Source organism: Anguilla rostrata, chromosome 16 (assembly GCF_018555375.3).
Source record: "Anguilla rostrata isolate EN2019 chromosome 16, ASM1855537v3, whole genome shotgun sequence".
NCBI classification, from domain to species: domain Eukaryota; kingdom Metazoa; phylum Chordata; class Actinopteri; order Anguilliformes; family Anguillidae; genus Anguilla; species Anguilla rostrata.
Window position 1 is genome coordinate 32128747 of NC_057948.1, and position 19278 is coordinate 32148024.

The 19278-nt window shown below is 42.4% G+C and overlaps 1 protein-coding gene across 4 annotated transcripts in view; it reads left to right on the top strand.

Moving 5' to 3' along the window:
• LOC135241640 (sal-like protein 1) overlaps positions 1-19278 on the top strand; it is a 241725-nt gene that overhangs the window by 210274 nt on the left and 12173 nt on the right. For 2 of the 4 annotated variants that reach the window (XM_064312184.1, XM_064312185.1), the window contains exon 4: positions 11571-11672. In XM_064312184.1, the coding sequence (XP_064168254.1) occupies positions 11571-11672 (102 nt within the window). Of the gene's footprint in view, positions 1-11570; positions 11681-17146; positions 18122-19278 lie in introns of those variants that run through there. The other 2 variants (XM_064312188.1, XM_064312187.1) reach the window with 2 other exon arrangements.

Consider the following 19278-nt stretch of genomic DNA (forward strand, 5'->3'; position numbering starts at 1 on the left):
CTGTTCCTTCCTTTTTTGTCACTGAAAGAATGCTTCCTGCTTGTGGATTAATTAAAGTCTAAACATTAAATATTGATTGATGCATTATCAGTGCCTCGCAGTTGCCTCCTCTCAGATTGATTTCGTCTGTGATTTATTGTCATATTTGCAGAGTCATTTCACTTGATAACAAAGAGAAATTGCTTGCAACCTCGGTATCCTCTGCACCCCCCCCCCACCCCATCCTCCCTCCCACCCCCCCACCGCCTCCTCTTTCTCTCCTCCTTCACTCTCATTTTGTCATTCTCTCACTTTTCTTTTTTTCCTATAACGTCGGGTTACCTCAATCCATTTACAGCATAAGAGTTATCTGTAGTCCTCCAGAATCATTGCAGATTAATGGCACTCTGCACATTTATTTATGCAGCATTAATATTGTCTCAGGCTAATAATATTAAAGCATTTGTGCATTTACTCATCCATTTAAAAAAAAAAAGGAATGTTACTGCCACTCATGCCTGAAAATATTAGACGGCTTATACTTCGCCTTATACGGAATAGTATTTATGATTTGTTCATACACCAACAGCCCTGACCTGACCTGCCTGCTATGATTTATGAACTTATGGGCTACGGATAGCGTCTATATCTGTAATATTTACAGCCAAATTCTGAAATAGTTGTTTCCACCCTTGGACTGCATGCCCTATTGTTGTAAACAGATAGTTCATATATTGTTCTCTCTTTTTGATTTACAATTTTTTTTTTCTTTCTTGTATGTAATATAATCCTTTTATAACATATAAAAGGATTGCATCACGCAAAGGAATAAAGAGAAAACAATAGAGACAAGAGAAAGCGTGTCATAAGTTTTTTATCATATTTTGATCTTTATCTTGGCATAATTTTCAAAACGCTTAACATTCATTTAGTAGGAAATATGTCTCCAAGCAGACGACTTTGCATCAGAAGGTTAGAAATCACCTTCTATGAGACCAACCTTGGGTTTATGGATTTCATGTGGCACAAGCAACCTTGTACTTCACTGCGTTAATCCAATTATGCTTACTTTACTCTGAATAATCCTTGTGCTATTTTTATATGTTGCATTATGTTGCACATTAGGATTTTTCAATTTCCACACTCATTGTAATTTAATTTATTTTTGATCCTTGTTTTATTTTTTATTCTTTATTCTTAGTATCTTAAGTCGCAAACAGAAAATAATTGTACTTACGTGAGCATGCAATTTCATCTGTATTATGTTTCTTCTCTAATAATAGGGGAGAGCAGGGAAACAACGGTTTTGATATTTGGCTCAATTCTGAAAATATTACTAGAGATAGATTACAAATTTTTTTTAATACAAATGCAGTTTTGCCTGGCTAGCAAACCCAGAAAGCTAGCATTCTATATCAAAACTCTGCAATTTGTTAGTTACTGGTCACGATTACGTACATTCGGATTCCTTGACGTGCACACGCAACACAGTAGCCGAAAAACACTTCCGGTAATAAAATGAACTTGCATATAGCCAAAACAGACTTTTGGTAATATCTCCCAAAACATTTATTGAACTCTCCCACCATTCGTTGGAGACATAAAGATGGCAATTTTCCTTGTTTTTGCTTGTTTAATCTGAAATAATTCAAGCCGAATGCATCTACCAAAAAAGTCTGTGTTACATTTTACCTCGTCTTTTGTCCCACTCTCCCCTACTATTATTTGGGGGGTTTGACAGATTTAATTTTCCTTGATACAAACTTAATTTGGGGACATTGAGTTATGAGTCATTTCCTAATAGGGGTGTCCAGTTACTTGTGATGAGGCAGCTGCAGTGTTGGCTGGGTTTGTAATTGTGCCGGTCGGGGTGTCAAGCTGACACAGGACTGAACAGGGTGTCCTGTTGCCTCGAAATTGCATTATTCCTCATGACGAGTTTGTGTGGGAAAGCCTCAGTGGCCGTGTCTCTGACTGGCTGTAGACAAGCTGAGAATGTTGATTGGAACTCCACCCAGGTTGGGCCTACTCTGTGGGACCGGGGATTTATCAGGTGAAAGGTTCACATATCAACAGCAAAGTCAGCTCTACATCTGTGTGTGTGTTTTTGCCTTTTTGTGCAGACTACAATTTTTTTTCCCCTTGTAGTGCAGTAGTTTCTGTTTTTTTGTTTTCATTTTTGTTTTATTTATGTACTGGCAAAGTTTTTCCTTTATTTGAGTAAAGAGGATTTTGTGCATTATGTTTTTAGGACATTCTTATGGTTTAAAACTCCGGAATCGACTTATAATTTTTTTCTCAGGGCCGAAGATAAAGAGACATTTGTTAAAGTTTTGATGGATTTGCGGAGCCAAATCCTCCCCCCCCTTTAACTCCTGACCTGAGCATTCAGTTGCCCCACTGCGTGCCTCTGCTCCGCACATATAATTCCTGAGAGGGAGAAATTATTGGGGCCATTGGGGTTTCAGGTTTTAGCTAAAAAACATTTTTAAAAGGGCCGTCAAGGAGCATCAAAGGTATTTTTTATTTCTTTTTTTTTATGAGATCAGTGTGTTCTTTTAATCACACAAAAATATGCGAGGTTTCCATTTGTGCAGAGAGAGCTTCCTTTGGAGATCGAGTCAATTTCATTATCACGTCAGTCTCTAAATAATTTTAAAGCAGGTGTTGCTTTTAAACCTTAATAAATTGGATCCTGTTACATTACTGGACTAGACAGTCGCATGACAGCAGTGTAAAAAAAAAAAAAAACACAGAACTTTAGTGGTTGATGAACAGCCTTCAGTCTCTGCTTCACATGCATTATTAACGCACCAATGCTTTGTTTACTGTGTTACTGTTTTTCCCCCCCCCAAAGTATTCTTTTTCTTTCTCAGATGGTTGCCATCTCACTTTGAGATCTGTCCCGCTTACAAGTAGCTCTTGTCAGCAGGTTCCCCACCTTTACCTGGGCCTCCTCTTCATCTGCTGTTGCTCTGTTCATCTACACTGGCCCAAAAATGTCGCCGTACAACACTTTCTCACCACTTCCTCACCTCTCACCAGGGTCACGTGACACTTTGCCACCATAGTTGGCGCAATGTCACGTGACGTGATGGGCCGCCATTTAAGTGGCCTTGTTGACCAAACCCGCAGACCCCCCCCCCCCCCCTCAAAATAGCTCAAACTCCACAATTAAGGATGTGGAAGTGCATTGTGACAATTATAGCTAGCGGAAATGTTTATTCATGGGCAAAACGTCAATTGGACAAACATGGAAGCCCTTTTTTGACGCTTACCCTTAACTCCAGGCCCCCCCTCCCCCCCCCACCATTAGCGTCATGTTTTCAAACTCTCCCCCTGGTGACTGTGGAGGGGTGCAGACAGTGAAGACTTCCCAAAGGCACCAGAAAGGTCAGGGGGCGTCAGAGGGAACCGGTCTGATTTTTATCCAGCAGATTGATGCAAGGATCTGCTTGAGTTTCATTGTGCCTTCAGTTGGTTACAAAGCACAGGGGGGGGGGGCGTCGTGAACGGTAGGAGAGATAAGAGGCGACTGAATAGGACTAATATTTTATGCATCCTGTTACGATCCTGCTACTGGAACCACAAATAATGATTGTAAATGTGTGGGTTTTTTTAACAAAATGTGTGTACCACTATTGATGATCACAATTCTGTAAATCTTTTAATTTTGTAAAATCTTAACTTTCATCTTTATAATTACTTTTCAATGGCAATATTGCCCTGTTAAATTATGTTAACTTTTGCTTTGACAATTGATATTGGTTATAATAACAAGAAATAACTATTGATGAGGACACTTAAGCTTTTAACATTCTCAGTGCAATGTGTGACTCTACAGAGCAGGTTATTGAAAATGCACACATCAAGGTTTTCCTGACCTGATTAAATATCAAATTACATACATACAATTATTTATTTATTTGATTACACATTTTTCAAATGGGAATGTAAAAAATGCATGCATGGTGTCCTGCGTTAAATGTGGACGGGGGAATGGGGGAAGAGAAAAAAAAAAAAAAAAACTTACATTCTACATTGATCTGCGCATGAAATCTAATTTCGCTTAAATATGGTGGCCTACGGCGGCGGGGATGTTGACAAATCTGCTTCTTTTTTTTTTTTTTGTTCTCCCCCCCTTTATCAAGCGCATTACCCATGAGTCTCACATTTGTCCCATTGTCATTTTTCCCATCAATTAATTAGCCTCTTATTCTGCTCGGCGGCGGATGATGCGACGAACAAGAAAAGACAGATGCTGATTCACCGCTCTGCGGCCCCCTTTCTCATCTGTAAATGGCACCCTTTCATGCAAATGACTAATTAACCCTGCTAATTATTAATTTGTGTTTTATTTTATGTGATTGGTGTGCCTTGAATGAGCAAGCGGCGCATCCGCGCTCCGCGTGAAGCCCGGCGGAGTTAATCTGTCCGTCTGAGTGAACCAGCGGAGCTCCAAAAAAAAAAAAAAAAAAATTTTTGAAAAAAAGAGAGAGAGAGGCTCCATTTTGAGTCTCGAGGGAGAGAGAGAGCCAGATGAATCTTTCTCACAAGAAAAAAAAAAAACAACAAAACAAAAAAAATCCCTTGATTATTTGTAGAATCCGCCATAACTCACTTGTTTATTCACCGATCGGCATTAACTCATTAAGGTATTTCACTGTATCTTTCGAGATAGCGTTTAAGGGCGTTTAGTCCCTCTTGGCAGCCACGGCTGGATTTACACTAATGCACACTGGACCCCCCCCGTTAACCTCCCGTGGAGGACACAGTCCATATCTCACGTGTCTTTGATCTGAGGCTCTTCTGCTCGCTCGCGTCGCCGTCTATTTTTCACGAGAGAGAAAATGGACCAGTGACCAAAGACACCAAAGAACTCCTGCCCTTCTGTAAAAATAATATTATTGCAAGCAAGTCTGACATACGGATACGAGCAATGTGGCAACGTATCTGGATTAGTATCTTTGTGTGAGGATGAGGCTTGGGGTTGGCCTGCGTGTGTCCTGTAAATATTAGTAAACAGCGAGATGGCTTTGGGGGTACAGGCGAATGTGCCTTCTCTTCATTTTCTGCCTCATTAAATGTCCTCTGCCCGACACAGGGGTATCGTGTAACGGCAGAGAGAAGGATAGTGTGTCGTGCGATGTCCGGTCTTGAGCTCGCTCTTAAGATTTACCGAGTGGATCTGAGGCCCAGTTCGTACTCTTTCCTCCCGCTGACGGCAGCATTCTGATGCCAGTGTTGAAGCACACTTTCGGGCAAAAACAGGGTTCCCACTCGTCCTGGAAAACCTTGAAAACCTGGAAATTTATCGACTAGCTTTCCAGTCATGGAAAACACCTGCAAAATGAGAAAATTTACAAAATGTCCTGGAAATATTTGTGAGGTCCTGGAAAATTGTAGGCTAGGCTACTAAGTCAGGCTATTAAACAGTATATTTAGAGTTGAGATTGCATATTTTTCTTCACTTTTCTCATTCTCATCTTTGATTAGCTGCTGAGATTACACGGCAGCACAAAGTTGTGAATGGTTATGGTACTTGCACATTGCCCCCCACCGCGCCCGCCCACCCACCCACCCGCCCGCCCCCGCGCAAAGCTTCTGAAAGCACTGTTCTCAGATCAGCAGTCACAAACTCGGTTCTGCTTTTCCCCCAAACCTGTTACTGCTTCAGCTACGGGAACGTCTGTGACTTGCAGGCTCACGGAGGCAGAGTACCTGTAAAAACTTGGTTTTGGGAGACGAGGTTCGGAACAGCCATCTGTCATCTTGGCTTTTTTATGCCTTGTTTATGGTCACCCACCCTTGCTCGTCTGTGCTAGAAATGTCCAGTGCATCTCCATGAGGGGATCCAGCTGACCCTGTGCCGAAATTGCTCTCCGGCACTGTCTCGCTCCTTTTTGTTTATGGAAAGGACCAATAACTGAAACTCTGTAGGATCCCTAAATGCTTAGTGCCATTGGTATCACAAGTATCATCCTGGCATACTTTTTTTTTTTTTTTAACTTTTTTCTTTTGGAATATATTTTAAAGAATTTTTTAATGAAAGTATGCTGTCCATAATAACATATGGTTGTGTAGTGTTAATCTTAAGTTGTTCTTCCTGTGCGGAAGTCAGAACATTCTGTCATTTTTCCATTTATGAGTGTATGCTGAAAGTGTGCTTGCTCCTTTTTTAACTTCCAGGAATCCTTCTTTCACTTTAAACGAGCTCCCACAAACGTCACAGATGGAGTCACCGGTGAAGTGACTCTTGGACTAAGCTGATAATTAAGATGTAAATGAAGCTCCTTGTTTTTGTTGCGAACGGTGGAAAATTGTACCTGCAAATAATAGCTGTGTTCTACATGCTCACTAGGGGGTCTGAAGGCTTGACTCAATGCTGGGCTATTTGATGCTAAAAAGGTAGATTTGCCTTCAATGCAAGGTCCCGCAGTGCACAATCTTGCCTCTGTGCACATAAATGAAAAGGTCTTATCTTACCATACAGGGAGTTTGAGGACTACATACGTTAAAGCCGTCGTCTAGAAATTATTTCCACAAATAGTCTGATGTCAATGTCAAAACCCTGTGAGAAAGCGATGTACTTTCAACAAGTAAAATTCTGCTCTCGTGTACCGCATTTCTGCTTTTACTGCTTTTCGTAAGGACCCACTGCTATTAGAAAATGACATAATTGCTTTTCTCGGTACAATGTAGAATAGCTACCGTTGGATTAGGCCTTTAAAAATAACCGAAGAAAGCAAGATGCCGCGGACCTTTCCGCTGATGAAATACGGCGTCTGTGGGTCAGCTAGACCTGAGGAGAACTAGAACATTCCTGCGGAATACCGAACAGGGAGTAGACTGATGATCAATCCCAGACATGAGTGTCGATCCACCCCCCCCCCCTTTCCCCCCCGACAAGCATATTGTCGGCCTACGTTACATGTTGCATGGAATTCTGTAGGTAGGTTGTCAAATCTGAAGAGTTACTGCATTCTGTTTTGATAAAAATAAAAAAAATAAAAAAAAACCTTCTGTTCTCTCTGTGGCCTGTTCTCCTGAGAGACCCGAGATTGGGACCTGCACACAGTCATGATTGGGGAACTGAAGGTGCTGGTGGGGAGAGCCTGCACACACCCAGCAGTGCAAGAAACGCCGAGGCATGTGTTGGGGGAGAGCCTGCACACACAGTCTGTACCACGCAGTGCGATGAGTGTTGGGGGGAGAGCCTGCACACACCCAGCAGTGCGATGAGTGTTGGGGGGAGAGCCTGCACACCCCCAGCAGTGCGATGAGTGTTGGGGGGAGAGCCTGCACACGCCCAGCAGTGCGATGAGTGTTGGGGGGAGAGCCTGCACACACCCAGCAGTGCGATGAGTGTTGGGGGGGCGCACCGCAGGCAAGTTGAGCCTGCACACCCAGCAGGCTGAGTTGGGAGCGAACCCAGAGTGGATGTGTTGGGGGAGAGCGACCCCTGGGGTGGGGAGCTACCAGCACCCACCGCCAGTGCGATGAGTGTTGGGGGGGAGAGCCTGCACACACCCAGCAGTGCTCAGGTTCGGGAGCTCCACACGATCGTGCGAAGCGCTTAACTTCAGTGCCAGGCCGTGAATGGGGGAATCAAAGCAGCACGTCCTCGTAGATGTTTGTCGGGTGGTGGGGGGGGTGGGGGGTGGGGGGGAGCGTCCCCTCCCTTCGGCATGTTTACAAATGAAGGGCCACACTCGGCCGTTTCGGGGGGGAATATTGTGGGCCCGGGCCGCCTTGTGAAAGCCCGGGCTCTTTCTGTGAATATTAACGAGAGCGGAGAGCTATCTGGACAAAACAAAGCTTGGTTTGAGTGTGAGAGAGGATAATGGAGCAGGCTCTTTCACCGCAGACTGTGGGCACTGGGGTAGAGTGGGGGGATTGGAGGCCATGAATGGGAAGGAAGTAATAAGTAATAAAAAAAAAAAAAACAGCAACTGCAATTGAAAGGAAATCTGTGTGTGTGTGTGCGTGTGTTTGTGTGTGTGTGTGTGCATGTGTGTATGTATGTGTCTGAGTGTGTGTGTGTGTGTGTTTGCGCACGTTTCTAGTAGTTGTGTTTTGCATTTGTGTATGTATGTTTGCGTGTGTGTGCGTGCGTGCATGTGAGGGGGAGAGAGAGAGAGAAACCAAGAGAGAGAGAAAACAAGAGAAAGAGAGACTCGAGAAAGAGGTTTGATATTATCGTAATTATGAGATAATTATCCAGTGGAGCACCTGGCTGGACTTCTTGGTGGAATGCAGGGACAGAGAAAAGGCGGAGGCAGGGGTGACTCACTCTGTTATGAAAGGACAGACACACATGCCCTCTCAGTGCCAGATAGACAGGGCGGAAGAGCAAGGAAGAGCAAGCAACAGGCAGGCAAAGCCAAACGCTCCGATGTGACACGGTTTTTTTTGGGCGAGATTCGGGCCTGGCGTGCCGTACAGCACACACCGCAGCGCAGCGATGCCGTCCAATCGCTGGCCTGGATAAAAGGTGTATCAACTAATTCGGTCACCTGGTCAGAGACTCTCTCTTGGGGGGGGTGGTTTTTTTTCCACATTTCCACGAGACAGTACTTTGGCTTGGCTTTGGTGTCGCCGCTCTAATTGGCCGGGGGGGGTAGAGTGTAACAACACAGACGCCTCTACATCCGCCCCCTTCCTCTAGAGCCAGAGTTCTTTTATCCTGCGGGAAAACGTGGAAAAAAAAAAGGAAAAAGAAAAAGAAAATTCTCATCGGCTCGTGCTTTGTACCTGCTAAAGGCCCCGCACGCAGAATCGGTGCACGATTGTTGTTTAAGTGAACCTATTATTAACGTCGATGCATTTGATGTATTTAGCCGCTGAATTCATCACCGACCTCTGTGTGTGTGCAGCACTTGTGACGTTACAAATACCCGTCTGCAGTGATATGCTTTCTTGTCCTGCGTTGGATTTTCCTCCTTACTTCTTCTTGTTTTTTCTCGGCTATAACTCCCCGTGCATATAATGGCCTCATTGGATATTAATGCTGCAGATGATTTGCCTGCGCTATGAATTGAAGGGCTGTATTAAAGCAAACTGTATTCATTAAGAATTACTTGATGCCTAACCCCCCCGCCCCCCCCCCCAAAACCCCACCACACCCACCGCAACCACCCCCCACCCCCCCAACCCCCCTTTGTGTCACTCTGCAATTCCTCTGCTTTCCTACAGTGGCTTAGGGACAGGGACCACTTGGATTGGACTGTACATTCATAATTTCATGTGTTCAGCATATTTCAATTAAAAGCAACAGTCTCATTGCGATTAATTTAAAACGCGTAATATTTCTGTTTTTCCCACTGGTGTAAAGACAGGTTTTGTGGTACATTACAAAAAATGAACAAGTACTTTAGGTTCTGGCTTAATTATAGCTGAGGCAAACTGCGCAAAATTGGGTTAAAATCTTAGCAGATAAAATAAAACATTTTTTAATGATGATAATCATAATGCTGTCAAATTGTTTTGAAGAACAGGAAGGATGGAAAGTAGTTTTATTGCTAGAACAACGGCTAAACAGACAACAACGTGCAAGTTGAAAGTGAGTAATTAAGTGTAAAACATGGGTATGTAATTGCTCATCTGATGTGTGTTACATGCCACAGCTGGTATTGAGATTGAATTTGGGTTGTGTTCGAGGTCAACAAAATGGTATGTTTGGCCTGGATATGTACAACAATACATTGAATCTGAACTCACAAAGTAGGCATAAAAAATGTGAGCTTATTCAGAGGGACCTGAAGCTTGGGAAACTTCATCAAGACTCTCACAGTATTTATTTATTGGTCCGACTCTCAATAACTCATTTTATTGAGGGAACAAGCTGTCGGTAAGCACATAATGAGCGCACAACAACCCCTTCCTAAGACATTTCTACTTTGTCACTGCATATTCACAGGAGGCTCTGGTTGGTGGGATTTATAATTCTAAACTCTCGAAGGTGTTTTACTCCACTCTGAATACTGAAGTCACCTATCTGTCAAAGACACCCATTCCACACACACGCACACACACACACATCAGTACGCATACACATATACATGCACACTTATGCGCACACACATATACGCATGCATGCGTACACACACTCACATACACGTACATACATGCGCACACACACATACACAAATGCACGTAACCCAAACACATGCAAGCTAGCACACACAGACACACGCACACACACACACACATACACACACATACATGCAGCACACACATGCAAGCTAGCGCACACGCACACGCACACACACACAAAGGTCTCTGTCTCTCTCTCACACACAAACACACGCACACAAACAAACACACACACACACCGGCTATCCCTCTTTCATACACACACAGGATATCTCTCTCTCGCACACTCACTCACACACACACACACACACACACACACCCACACATGCTCTCTTTCTCTCTCACTCACACACACACACACACACACACACCAGAGAGGGAGGAGAGGACGGAGGGCTGTGGGGGAGGGGGGGGGGGGGGGAGTGTGTGCGACACCACGGTGCCCCCCCCCCCTCACATCCCTCTCCTGTGGCTCCAGGGGAGGCAGGGACAAGTGCCAGATCAATAGCTCTGGCCCCTCGCAGCGGCTCCATTTCTCAGCCGGGACACTGATGCTAACTATCAATAGCAATAAGGGGCTGTCTGAGACCGAATTAAAGCGCTGCCTGACCCGCGCGGGGGGTGCCTGTCGCGCGGGGGGGGGCCCGTCGCGCGGGGGGGGGCCCGATAAACATCTCGCGTCCGGGACGGCTACAAATAAAACACTTGATACGTTTGAACTTTCCGCCGTTAATTCATCGCGCGGATATTTTTATTCCTTCCGTTTTTAACGTCGTTGTTGTTGTTGTTGTTGTTGTACGTTGCTGTTGTTGTTTTTTTTCTTTCGTGCTCGTTTTTACGTTGTCTGTTTCGAGCTTGTATAGAGAGAGATCTCTGTTTATCCATTTAATAATATCTGAGTGTATTAGTATTGTTTACATAGTACAATTTAAAATTTTCCCCTCTCTCTCTCTCAAGAATACATAAGCACTTATTTTTTTTGTAATCTGTCTGATTTCTTCAAGATGTTTGGAGTGTTTGCCTCTGCTCTCCCAGCTCTACCACAGTGTAAACCCTCTATATTTACAGCAACAGCGAACAACAAAGACCAAGGTTAAGTCTCTCTCGTTCCAAATATAATTCATCAAAGTCGTATGAAAGAATTTGTTTTGAGTGAATATGATGACTCAGGCATAGGCCCTTGATAGCCAAAGCCATTCTGTTCCCCGTTGCTCTGAATCCAACAAGTGTTTTTAACACAATCAAAGGGAATTGTATTGAAAATATGGGATTGCTTTGACGGCAAGCTATTCATGTGGAATACACATTTTAAAAATGCTTTTCTCTTGTGCCCATTTTCTGTTTTTTTTAAACATATTTTGCAGTGAATAAGTGTTTACTAAAATATATGTAGCTGCACAAACTTTACGCATGGAAAATTCCATTGAAGCATTTTTTCTGAAATTAAATGTAATGGCTTTTATTGCATTTCATATTTTTTGTCTTATTTGTTCCAGGCAAACCAGAAGCACCTCATCTCAAGTGTTTGGAGTCAGCGAATAAACCTCACAGACACAGCGTTCTCTGCCACCATCCAGGGAGAAAGAGAAAAGGGCCAGGTATTCCAGTAAGCAGAAGATTACGTTAAATCGTGACTCTGTTTGACATTGTAAATAAGTGTAGGCAGGACAACTGAGAAGCGATGGGCTACGGGTGATATACTCATTAAACATCAAAAACACAAATTACCACTTCCTGTGAAATTGGACAGGCCACCACCACCCCCAGCCCCCATCTCCCACCCCCCGCCCCCCCACCCTCATGCCCGTGCCACACTCATTCCAGCCTTAATTCTGTCGGCAGGAGCAAATCTCCCCGAACAAATCGCCCGAGCTTTAAGAGACACCCTGTGTAATTAAACCTCCAAGGGACCTCTGGGTACGCATGAATCTACTGTATTACAAACCCCCCCCCGCCCCTTTCCCAAACCACAGTGTCTCGGTGTGGCCCCCTTTTGTGGTTTGGTAAATGTTGAACTCCCGGTCACCTGCCAAAGCCGCCCCCCCCCCCCCACCTCCCCCGGCTTGTGTGCACTTCCCACCTGGCAGTGGTAACCGCCTGCCTCCCTGCCTGCCTGACTGACTGCCTGACTGACTTCCTGGTAAAACTGCAGAGAGAGGAGGGAAGCCGTGCGATTCCCCGCAGCGCACAATATCGGTTTCTTCCCGCGTGTGCGCGTGCACGCGCGCCGCACGCCTAGCGCTAGCCTCGTGACTAGCAGCAAGGCCTCAGGTATCTCCTGAGGCCACAGAAAAAAAAAAAAAAAAACAGAGTGTAAGTGTAAACGGCAAAAACGCACACCAGGTAACAGAAAAAAAAGGGAACATCTCCCTTTGACATTTCAGTATGTCAGAGGGGTCTGTACTGTCAGCCCGAGACACCGCGAGGACAAACATGGGGGGGGGGGGCGGGGGACTGATACTGAGTAACATTGCAGGAAGTCGTCAAACACGATAGAGAAGGGGACACTCACTTGGGAGAAGTGGTAACGGAACGGCAGGGAGGACAATGGAAGGGGTCTGATCTCTTAATTAATGGGGACCGGTCTCTGCTTCTGCAGGTGCTGCATTTTAATGCGAGTGATTTTTCAAACGCAGCCGTGCCACATGGCAATTTGTTATAACAGAGCTTTCTAACCACTGGCGATACCGGTATTTGATGGCAAACTTCAAGACAAACCTTTGATTTAAATTAACCAGGAGTTTCCAGTTTCGCATTTGTAGTGTATGTGTATGTGTTTGTTTCTGTGTGTTTGTACTTGCGTGTTTGTGTTTGTGTGTGCGCGCGTGTGTGTGTGTGTGTGTTTCTGTGTGTTTGTGTTTGTGTGAGCGTGTGTGAGAGTGAGGGAAAGAGAGAGAGTTAAATGCCTGTTAATTCACTTAAAACCATGCCAGTATTGCACTCATAATGGACAATATAACATTAAATTATGTATATTCATGTGTACCGTAATTATTTTATGAAACATTTTCAATTAAATAAAATTTAAATCCAGTACTTTTCTTAGGATACTTTGGTCTCTTCCTGCAAAACATGTAGATGGTATGAAAATATATTTTATTGATGTGCCTGAGGTTTGCCAAGACTAAAAATGGAATAATGTTAGTGTATTTTATTTAACAGGCATGCTAACGATCTTTAAATTAAAAGGTATTTCAGCAGCCATAAAGATGTTGACAACAGTTCCACTTTGTGAGACGTCATGCGCTGTAGCCTCTGCTCGACGCGTTGACTGAAAGATGCACTTGTTCCAGCGCAGGCTCTGAATGCAGCGCGCGCTCGCTGGATTGCACATGACACCTATAACTACCCAATCTTGCAAAATACGTTTATTTTCCGGTTACATTTTCAAGAACTTTTACACAATGCTGTGATGCTTTGTGGTCCGGGTATACAATATGTAGCAACTGCACACCTTCGGATTGGGGGAGGGGTAATTTCTGTTACTGACACTAATGAGCATTTTAGAGTCACACTGCTGCGACATCAGTGCAGCTTCACTACTCTGGAAAACACTTAATGGAACACAAACTGATCAGAGTATACTACTACGTTGGAACATAATCTCATCAGAAAGTAGCCTCAATAAAGGTACGAGTTCAATACATAGGTAGGCGATACATTCGTGGCAGGCAATGTTAAAACAATGAAAAGTATCAGGCCCAAAAAACAGTCCCATGGTAAAATAACATGAACTGGAATTTTACATTCGCAAAACACTGCTACACTTAATTCCCTTGTTCGTTTTTCTCTTTCTGCAAGATGAAAGCCAGGTATTATTTCACCGATTTAGTCTTTCAAGTTATATTTTTGAATATCAGATATTTTAATGACACTGCCTAACACTTTAATTTACTTTTACCAAGACGCTGTTCAATCTTTTTTTCCCCATATACAGCAGTCTTTATCTTTAACCTTAACGTAGATCAATGGGGATAAATTCTGTGCTGCAACAGTCCTAATATCTTCCAACTGTTGGAATGTAAATTACGTCGATAACGCCCGGATGAGTATAATGAGGAGGGCGATGGAGGAATAAAGAACAATTTACGCCTGGCACAGTCGGTTGAAAACATTCCCAAAACTTGAAATGGTCTCATAAATACACAAAGAACACTTCTCCACGATTTATACGCGCGTGTGCGGTAACGGCAATTACTCACCCATTGGTATCGTTCGTTATCCCGTTAATCGCATAAATGATGTACCTGAGAAAGTTTAAACTCATCTGAATTCGCTCATCATTGCACGGGATGGGGGGGGGGGGGTTGGAGGGGCAAAGAAAGAAGCATGCAGGTTGAGTAACACGTAACACAGAGGCCTCCCATTAGAGAAGGGAAATACTTTCTTAATTAGAATGATCTATATAAACTACTAACAACAAGGGGATCTGTGGGGTGCCGTATATTTTCCCCTGTCCGTGCCCATATTGCTTATGCGATTCAATTATGCGGTCAAACGGTATGTGTTTCTGTGCGATGATCAATTATTGGCTGTCAGTAATAATAGTGAATGATGCCCGCATGCATCCCCTACCCTTCAACCCTGTATTGATTTGCGCTCGCGCGCGAGCTTTGTGCGTACAAGCTTCTGTTACTTTCTCGACAGCAAATAAAAAATAAGAAAGCACTGCAGTTTGTCATGAAATATGGAACTGTATTTGTGAATGTAAATGTAATGTAAAAATACTGGCTGCCTTGATTGCATTCGTGATTTCTTTTATTGAATCCATTATTATTATTATTATTATTTTGTTTATTTTGGTGTTTCGTTTGAGTTATGTAACATTATGTAATACCTTTATTGCATTTTTAAGAACGTCACAAGGTTATCTGTAGTATATTTTCAAACATTTGTTTCCACCTCCAATTAATTATCCTTCAAAACAGGGGTGGGAGGGTGTGTTTGGCTGCTTGTGTTTAACCCCAACCCCCTACCCATTGCTTTGAATCCTAGTCTCATTTTAATTCAGCCCAAAATTTCTTGCTGTTTGTGTCATTCAACCCGTGATTGTTAACACAGTGTAGCCCGACCGTCTGGAGTGAATCTCATTTAAAACGTCTCTCGCTCGACTGGGCTGCAAATCACCCTGTTTACAATCTCACACCAACACTCACATCAATTAACTGACCATTGATTTTCCAGTCCAGGACATTACAATATTGCAGACATTTCTCCTTTGCCTCCCTTGGTTTATTACTAATATGATTTTCAAGAAAGACAGAGATTTCTGCTTCTGACCGTTGGCTACTGAAATATAGTGAGTTATGCTGCAAGCTATACCGTTCGTGCATTTATTTCTACCGCAGGCAATTATTTGCTCTCATTTGTATCGATTAAAATTTCTCAGTTTTACGTTTTATTTCGTTAGTCTTTAATACTTTAATGCGCTATTTGTATTAGTAATGTTTATCATGTTGTGCAAACTCTTAACTATATATATGTGTGTATATATATATATATATATATATATATAGCATTAATTTAAGTCTTATTTTATTCGTATTGCTCATTTGTTAAAATAAAATAAAATTTTAAAAAAAAATCATTATATGTGCAAAATGAATAAAAACAATTTCCCTAAATGTACAAATGAATTAATGTAATTCGTGGCGTCCAGTAATGTATCACTTTTGCCAAAACAAAATAAGCTTGCAAATTATTTTTCTGTCTTTCTCTCATTCTTTCTTTTTTTCTTTCATAAATAAATAAATAACAGACGTCCTAAGTAGGTAGCTGATACAAGAAAGGACTAGATCCATCTAGCCTGCAGCTGCTCTTTAAATATTCAGTGAAAAATAATGGCATCCAAGGCATCACCTATAGTAACGTTATTATCTTCATTCCTCAAAATCACCCAAACTGATAGCTTCGTTTGTCTTTTCCACATAATAAATCTGCTAACGTGCTGCTAGAGTTCCTGTAGGGATTTTTATCCTGAAAACAGATTCCAGCTAAAGCCTCATCAATAATGAACATTTATTTTTTGGATTCTGATGATAATGTTTGAGTTGACATTATTATTATTATTATTATTATTATTATTATTATTATTATTATTATTATTATTATTATTATTGTTAGTGTTGTCGTCGTTGTTGTTACTATAGCATACAGTTCCTTTGTATTGCACTCATAATTATTGTTTCTAACAACTGATGGCTGAAATGTTATTGCTGTTTTAAATAGCCTAACAATTAAATAACAATGAAAAATTAATTCACCCTTAGATAACAGGCAGTTTCGAATTTTCACCATCCAACCTACTGCGCCCAGTAGTGTTCTTACTGTGAGCACATGGCCACATCAGCTGCGTGTGTTCGTACCAGTGCTAGTTGCACCGGTTCCACAGTGTTTTTGAAACATTGTTTTAGGTTATGCGGCCTTTATTGCCCATTATTGAAACATTGCCTTTTACAACGTATCGCAGGGCAAAAGAAACTGGCCGTATCTGCGTTTGTGTAGAATGTCGAATATTTACTTGAAACCTTCAAATCCTGGTTTCTGAAAGCAATATATGTTTAATGCTATGGGGGGAAATACATATATATAATTAGGCTTTTTTATTTTTTATTTTTTCTTGCTGCGTTACAGTCAGAATTATAACCTGAATAAGTTAATGAACTTCAATCCAAAAATCCAGGGATGCCTGCTGAAAAATGTCACGCCACTGTGTTTTATAAAAAACTTAAAATTGGTAAGTTAAATATTCTCGAAGTTTAGGTTCACCTGAAGAACAAATTTTCATTGTAAATCCCGTCTCAATTGTCAGTTCACAACTAATCGCAGTCAGCGTTTAACAGCTAAATTCCAGCAATATTATCCCATATATCCACATGTATACATCGCGGGGTTATATTTGAGGATGCAATAAGTCAATATAACTGCAAAATAAATGTTGCGAAAACAATGAAAAAAAAACGTATTCACAGACGACTAAACGGGATATATTCTCAATACTTTGATATTCCCCGGTCTCGTCTGTGCCACTTGCTTGTACACACTACACCGCCACGCGCACGCACAGACAGCTTGCAGCTCCGTCGTCCTATGATAGAATAGACCGGTGACCAATAGAATCATAGATGGGCTGGGCTCTAGATTTCTCACAGTGTTCCATGGGGCCCTTAAAGTTTGTTTGTTCGCGGAATGCGGTGCGGGGTGAAAACGTGTTAGCTACACAGTACGGCGATAATCAGATGAATCTTATTGGGATATTCGAGACTTTCCACGGACTTCCGAGATTCCAACATCGCAATTAGGCACGAAACTTCTTTAGATCAGCCGACTCAATTTTTCTTTCTGTTGAGCCCAGAGGAAGTAATGTGTAGCGGTAAAACGGCGCTTGCCATTAAACATCTGAATGACAACGACTCTCAATACAAGCCAGAAAGAAGGATAAGGAAAATAACGACGAGGCAAACTGTGGCAAAGTAGACGTCTGCGGGGACGCAAGGATTTTTCGCCGCTGTAGTCAGTTGAATTCATCTGAAACGTGTTGGTTTTGTTAACATTTAATGAACAGGATAGATACAGTGGAACGCATGGGCACAGGACTCTGTCACATTCCAGTAGTAACTAAGATAAGCTGCGAGCGGCTCCCAGCTGGTTGCTAAGAAGGGTTAAACTGTATCTAAAGGGAGTCGGAAAATCCTGCCTTTCCTTCTCACGGATCAACTCATTGGGTGGGAGCGGAGAGAGAGACAAGAGTCCCCAGCAAATCAGGAGCTAATTGATTAAAGAGACTTCATTTGAATAGGGGACTGGCGAGGTGCCAATCGCCTTTCAAAGAACCCCTGTATGATTAATCGCGAAGCATTATTGATAATCATAATTATAGCAGGACACATGCGCGGTGGATGGGCTCGATTTCCGTAATTTTGAGCAGATTTTTTAGTAATTTTTTATTCTGCCCTGGCTGATGTGTGAGCCAGCATGTCGCGGAGGAAACAAGCGAAGCCACAGCATTTCCAATCGGACCCGCATCTGGCCTTATCCGAGCACAATGGTAAGTTAGAGCCGAGCTTTGAATCATAGCGAGTTACCTTGATACCCGCAAGCCGGAAGCCCGAATCCGGTTGCGACGTCTTTCTGGAGTTTTCTCTCCCGTGTGGGGGTTTAAAAGCTTGGCGAGGATTCCAGATCTCAGCCTGTAACTTTTCATTTGTTACCGTTTGATTATCGGACAGAGCAAACGCGGTAGTTTGAACATTTTCTAAGTATCGCCATGTTTACAAGTCTTAACAGGCTATTTCTTTGTAGTTTCCGAACTTCTTGTGGATGATTTTTTTTCTTAGTTAAGTCTTATTTATGCGTAAACGTGGATTTGAAAAAAGTATCCTACGGGCGCATCCTCCCCACATGCAACATGTTTTGGTCTTCAATTAAAAGCTCATTCTAGTTTATCGGTCACTTTTAACTGCCAGTGTTTATTCCATAAACTCCTGGCGCACGCTAACTGAATCGAATAAAGAATATTAATACCATTAGGCAACATTTTGTAGATTTTTACGATCACTTTGTATCGTGTTTGGACAGCCTTGGAAACCAATCGGTTGTTTCTTAAACTGTTCAGGTGCTCGTGGGTTTTCTGCTTTTGTCCGTACTCCTGCTATTGTCGACAGAAGGTTTCCAGAAAACTACGAGCCCAACAGTTTAAACTTAACTGACTTAGTCCCATTATTCCGAATGATGAAAAATAATTTTAGACTTCATTGAGTTGGCTTCAGTCTCCGTATAAGGCTGCAGTTTTCGTCCACAACACCTTGTATTTCATCCGTTTTGTACCACCAAAAAGTTGTGACCGTCACAGATGCGCTTGCATAACATTAAATGTAAGCTGTTTAAGATAGTCAAAATGGAAATATAATTGAAACGCTCAACACACAATTGTATGTTGCTTTGGGCAATGTTGGAAACCAGAAAAAGTTTTTTTTAATTTTTTAATTTTAGTTATTTTGCTGAATATAAAAAGACGTGATTGTCATGTAAATGAGAGATGAATGTGTAGTTACACTGCGGGAAGGAAACGTATGTTCTTATGTATTCTTTTTTAAAATCGGGGCCTCGGTTTTGAAAATATGTAAAGTCCTGCACGCAGATAGCCTATCTTATGTAAACCAATCAACTAAACATTTTTCGTGATGTGTAGTAAACAGGAAAATC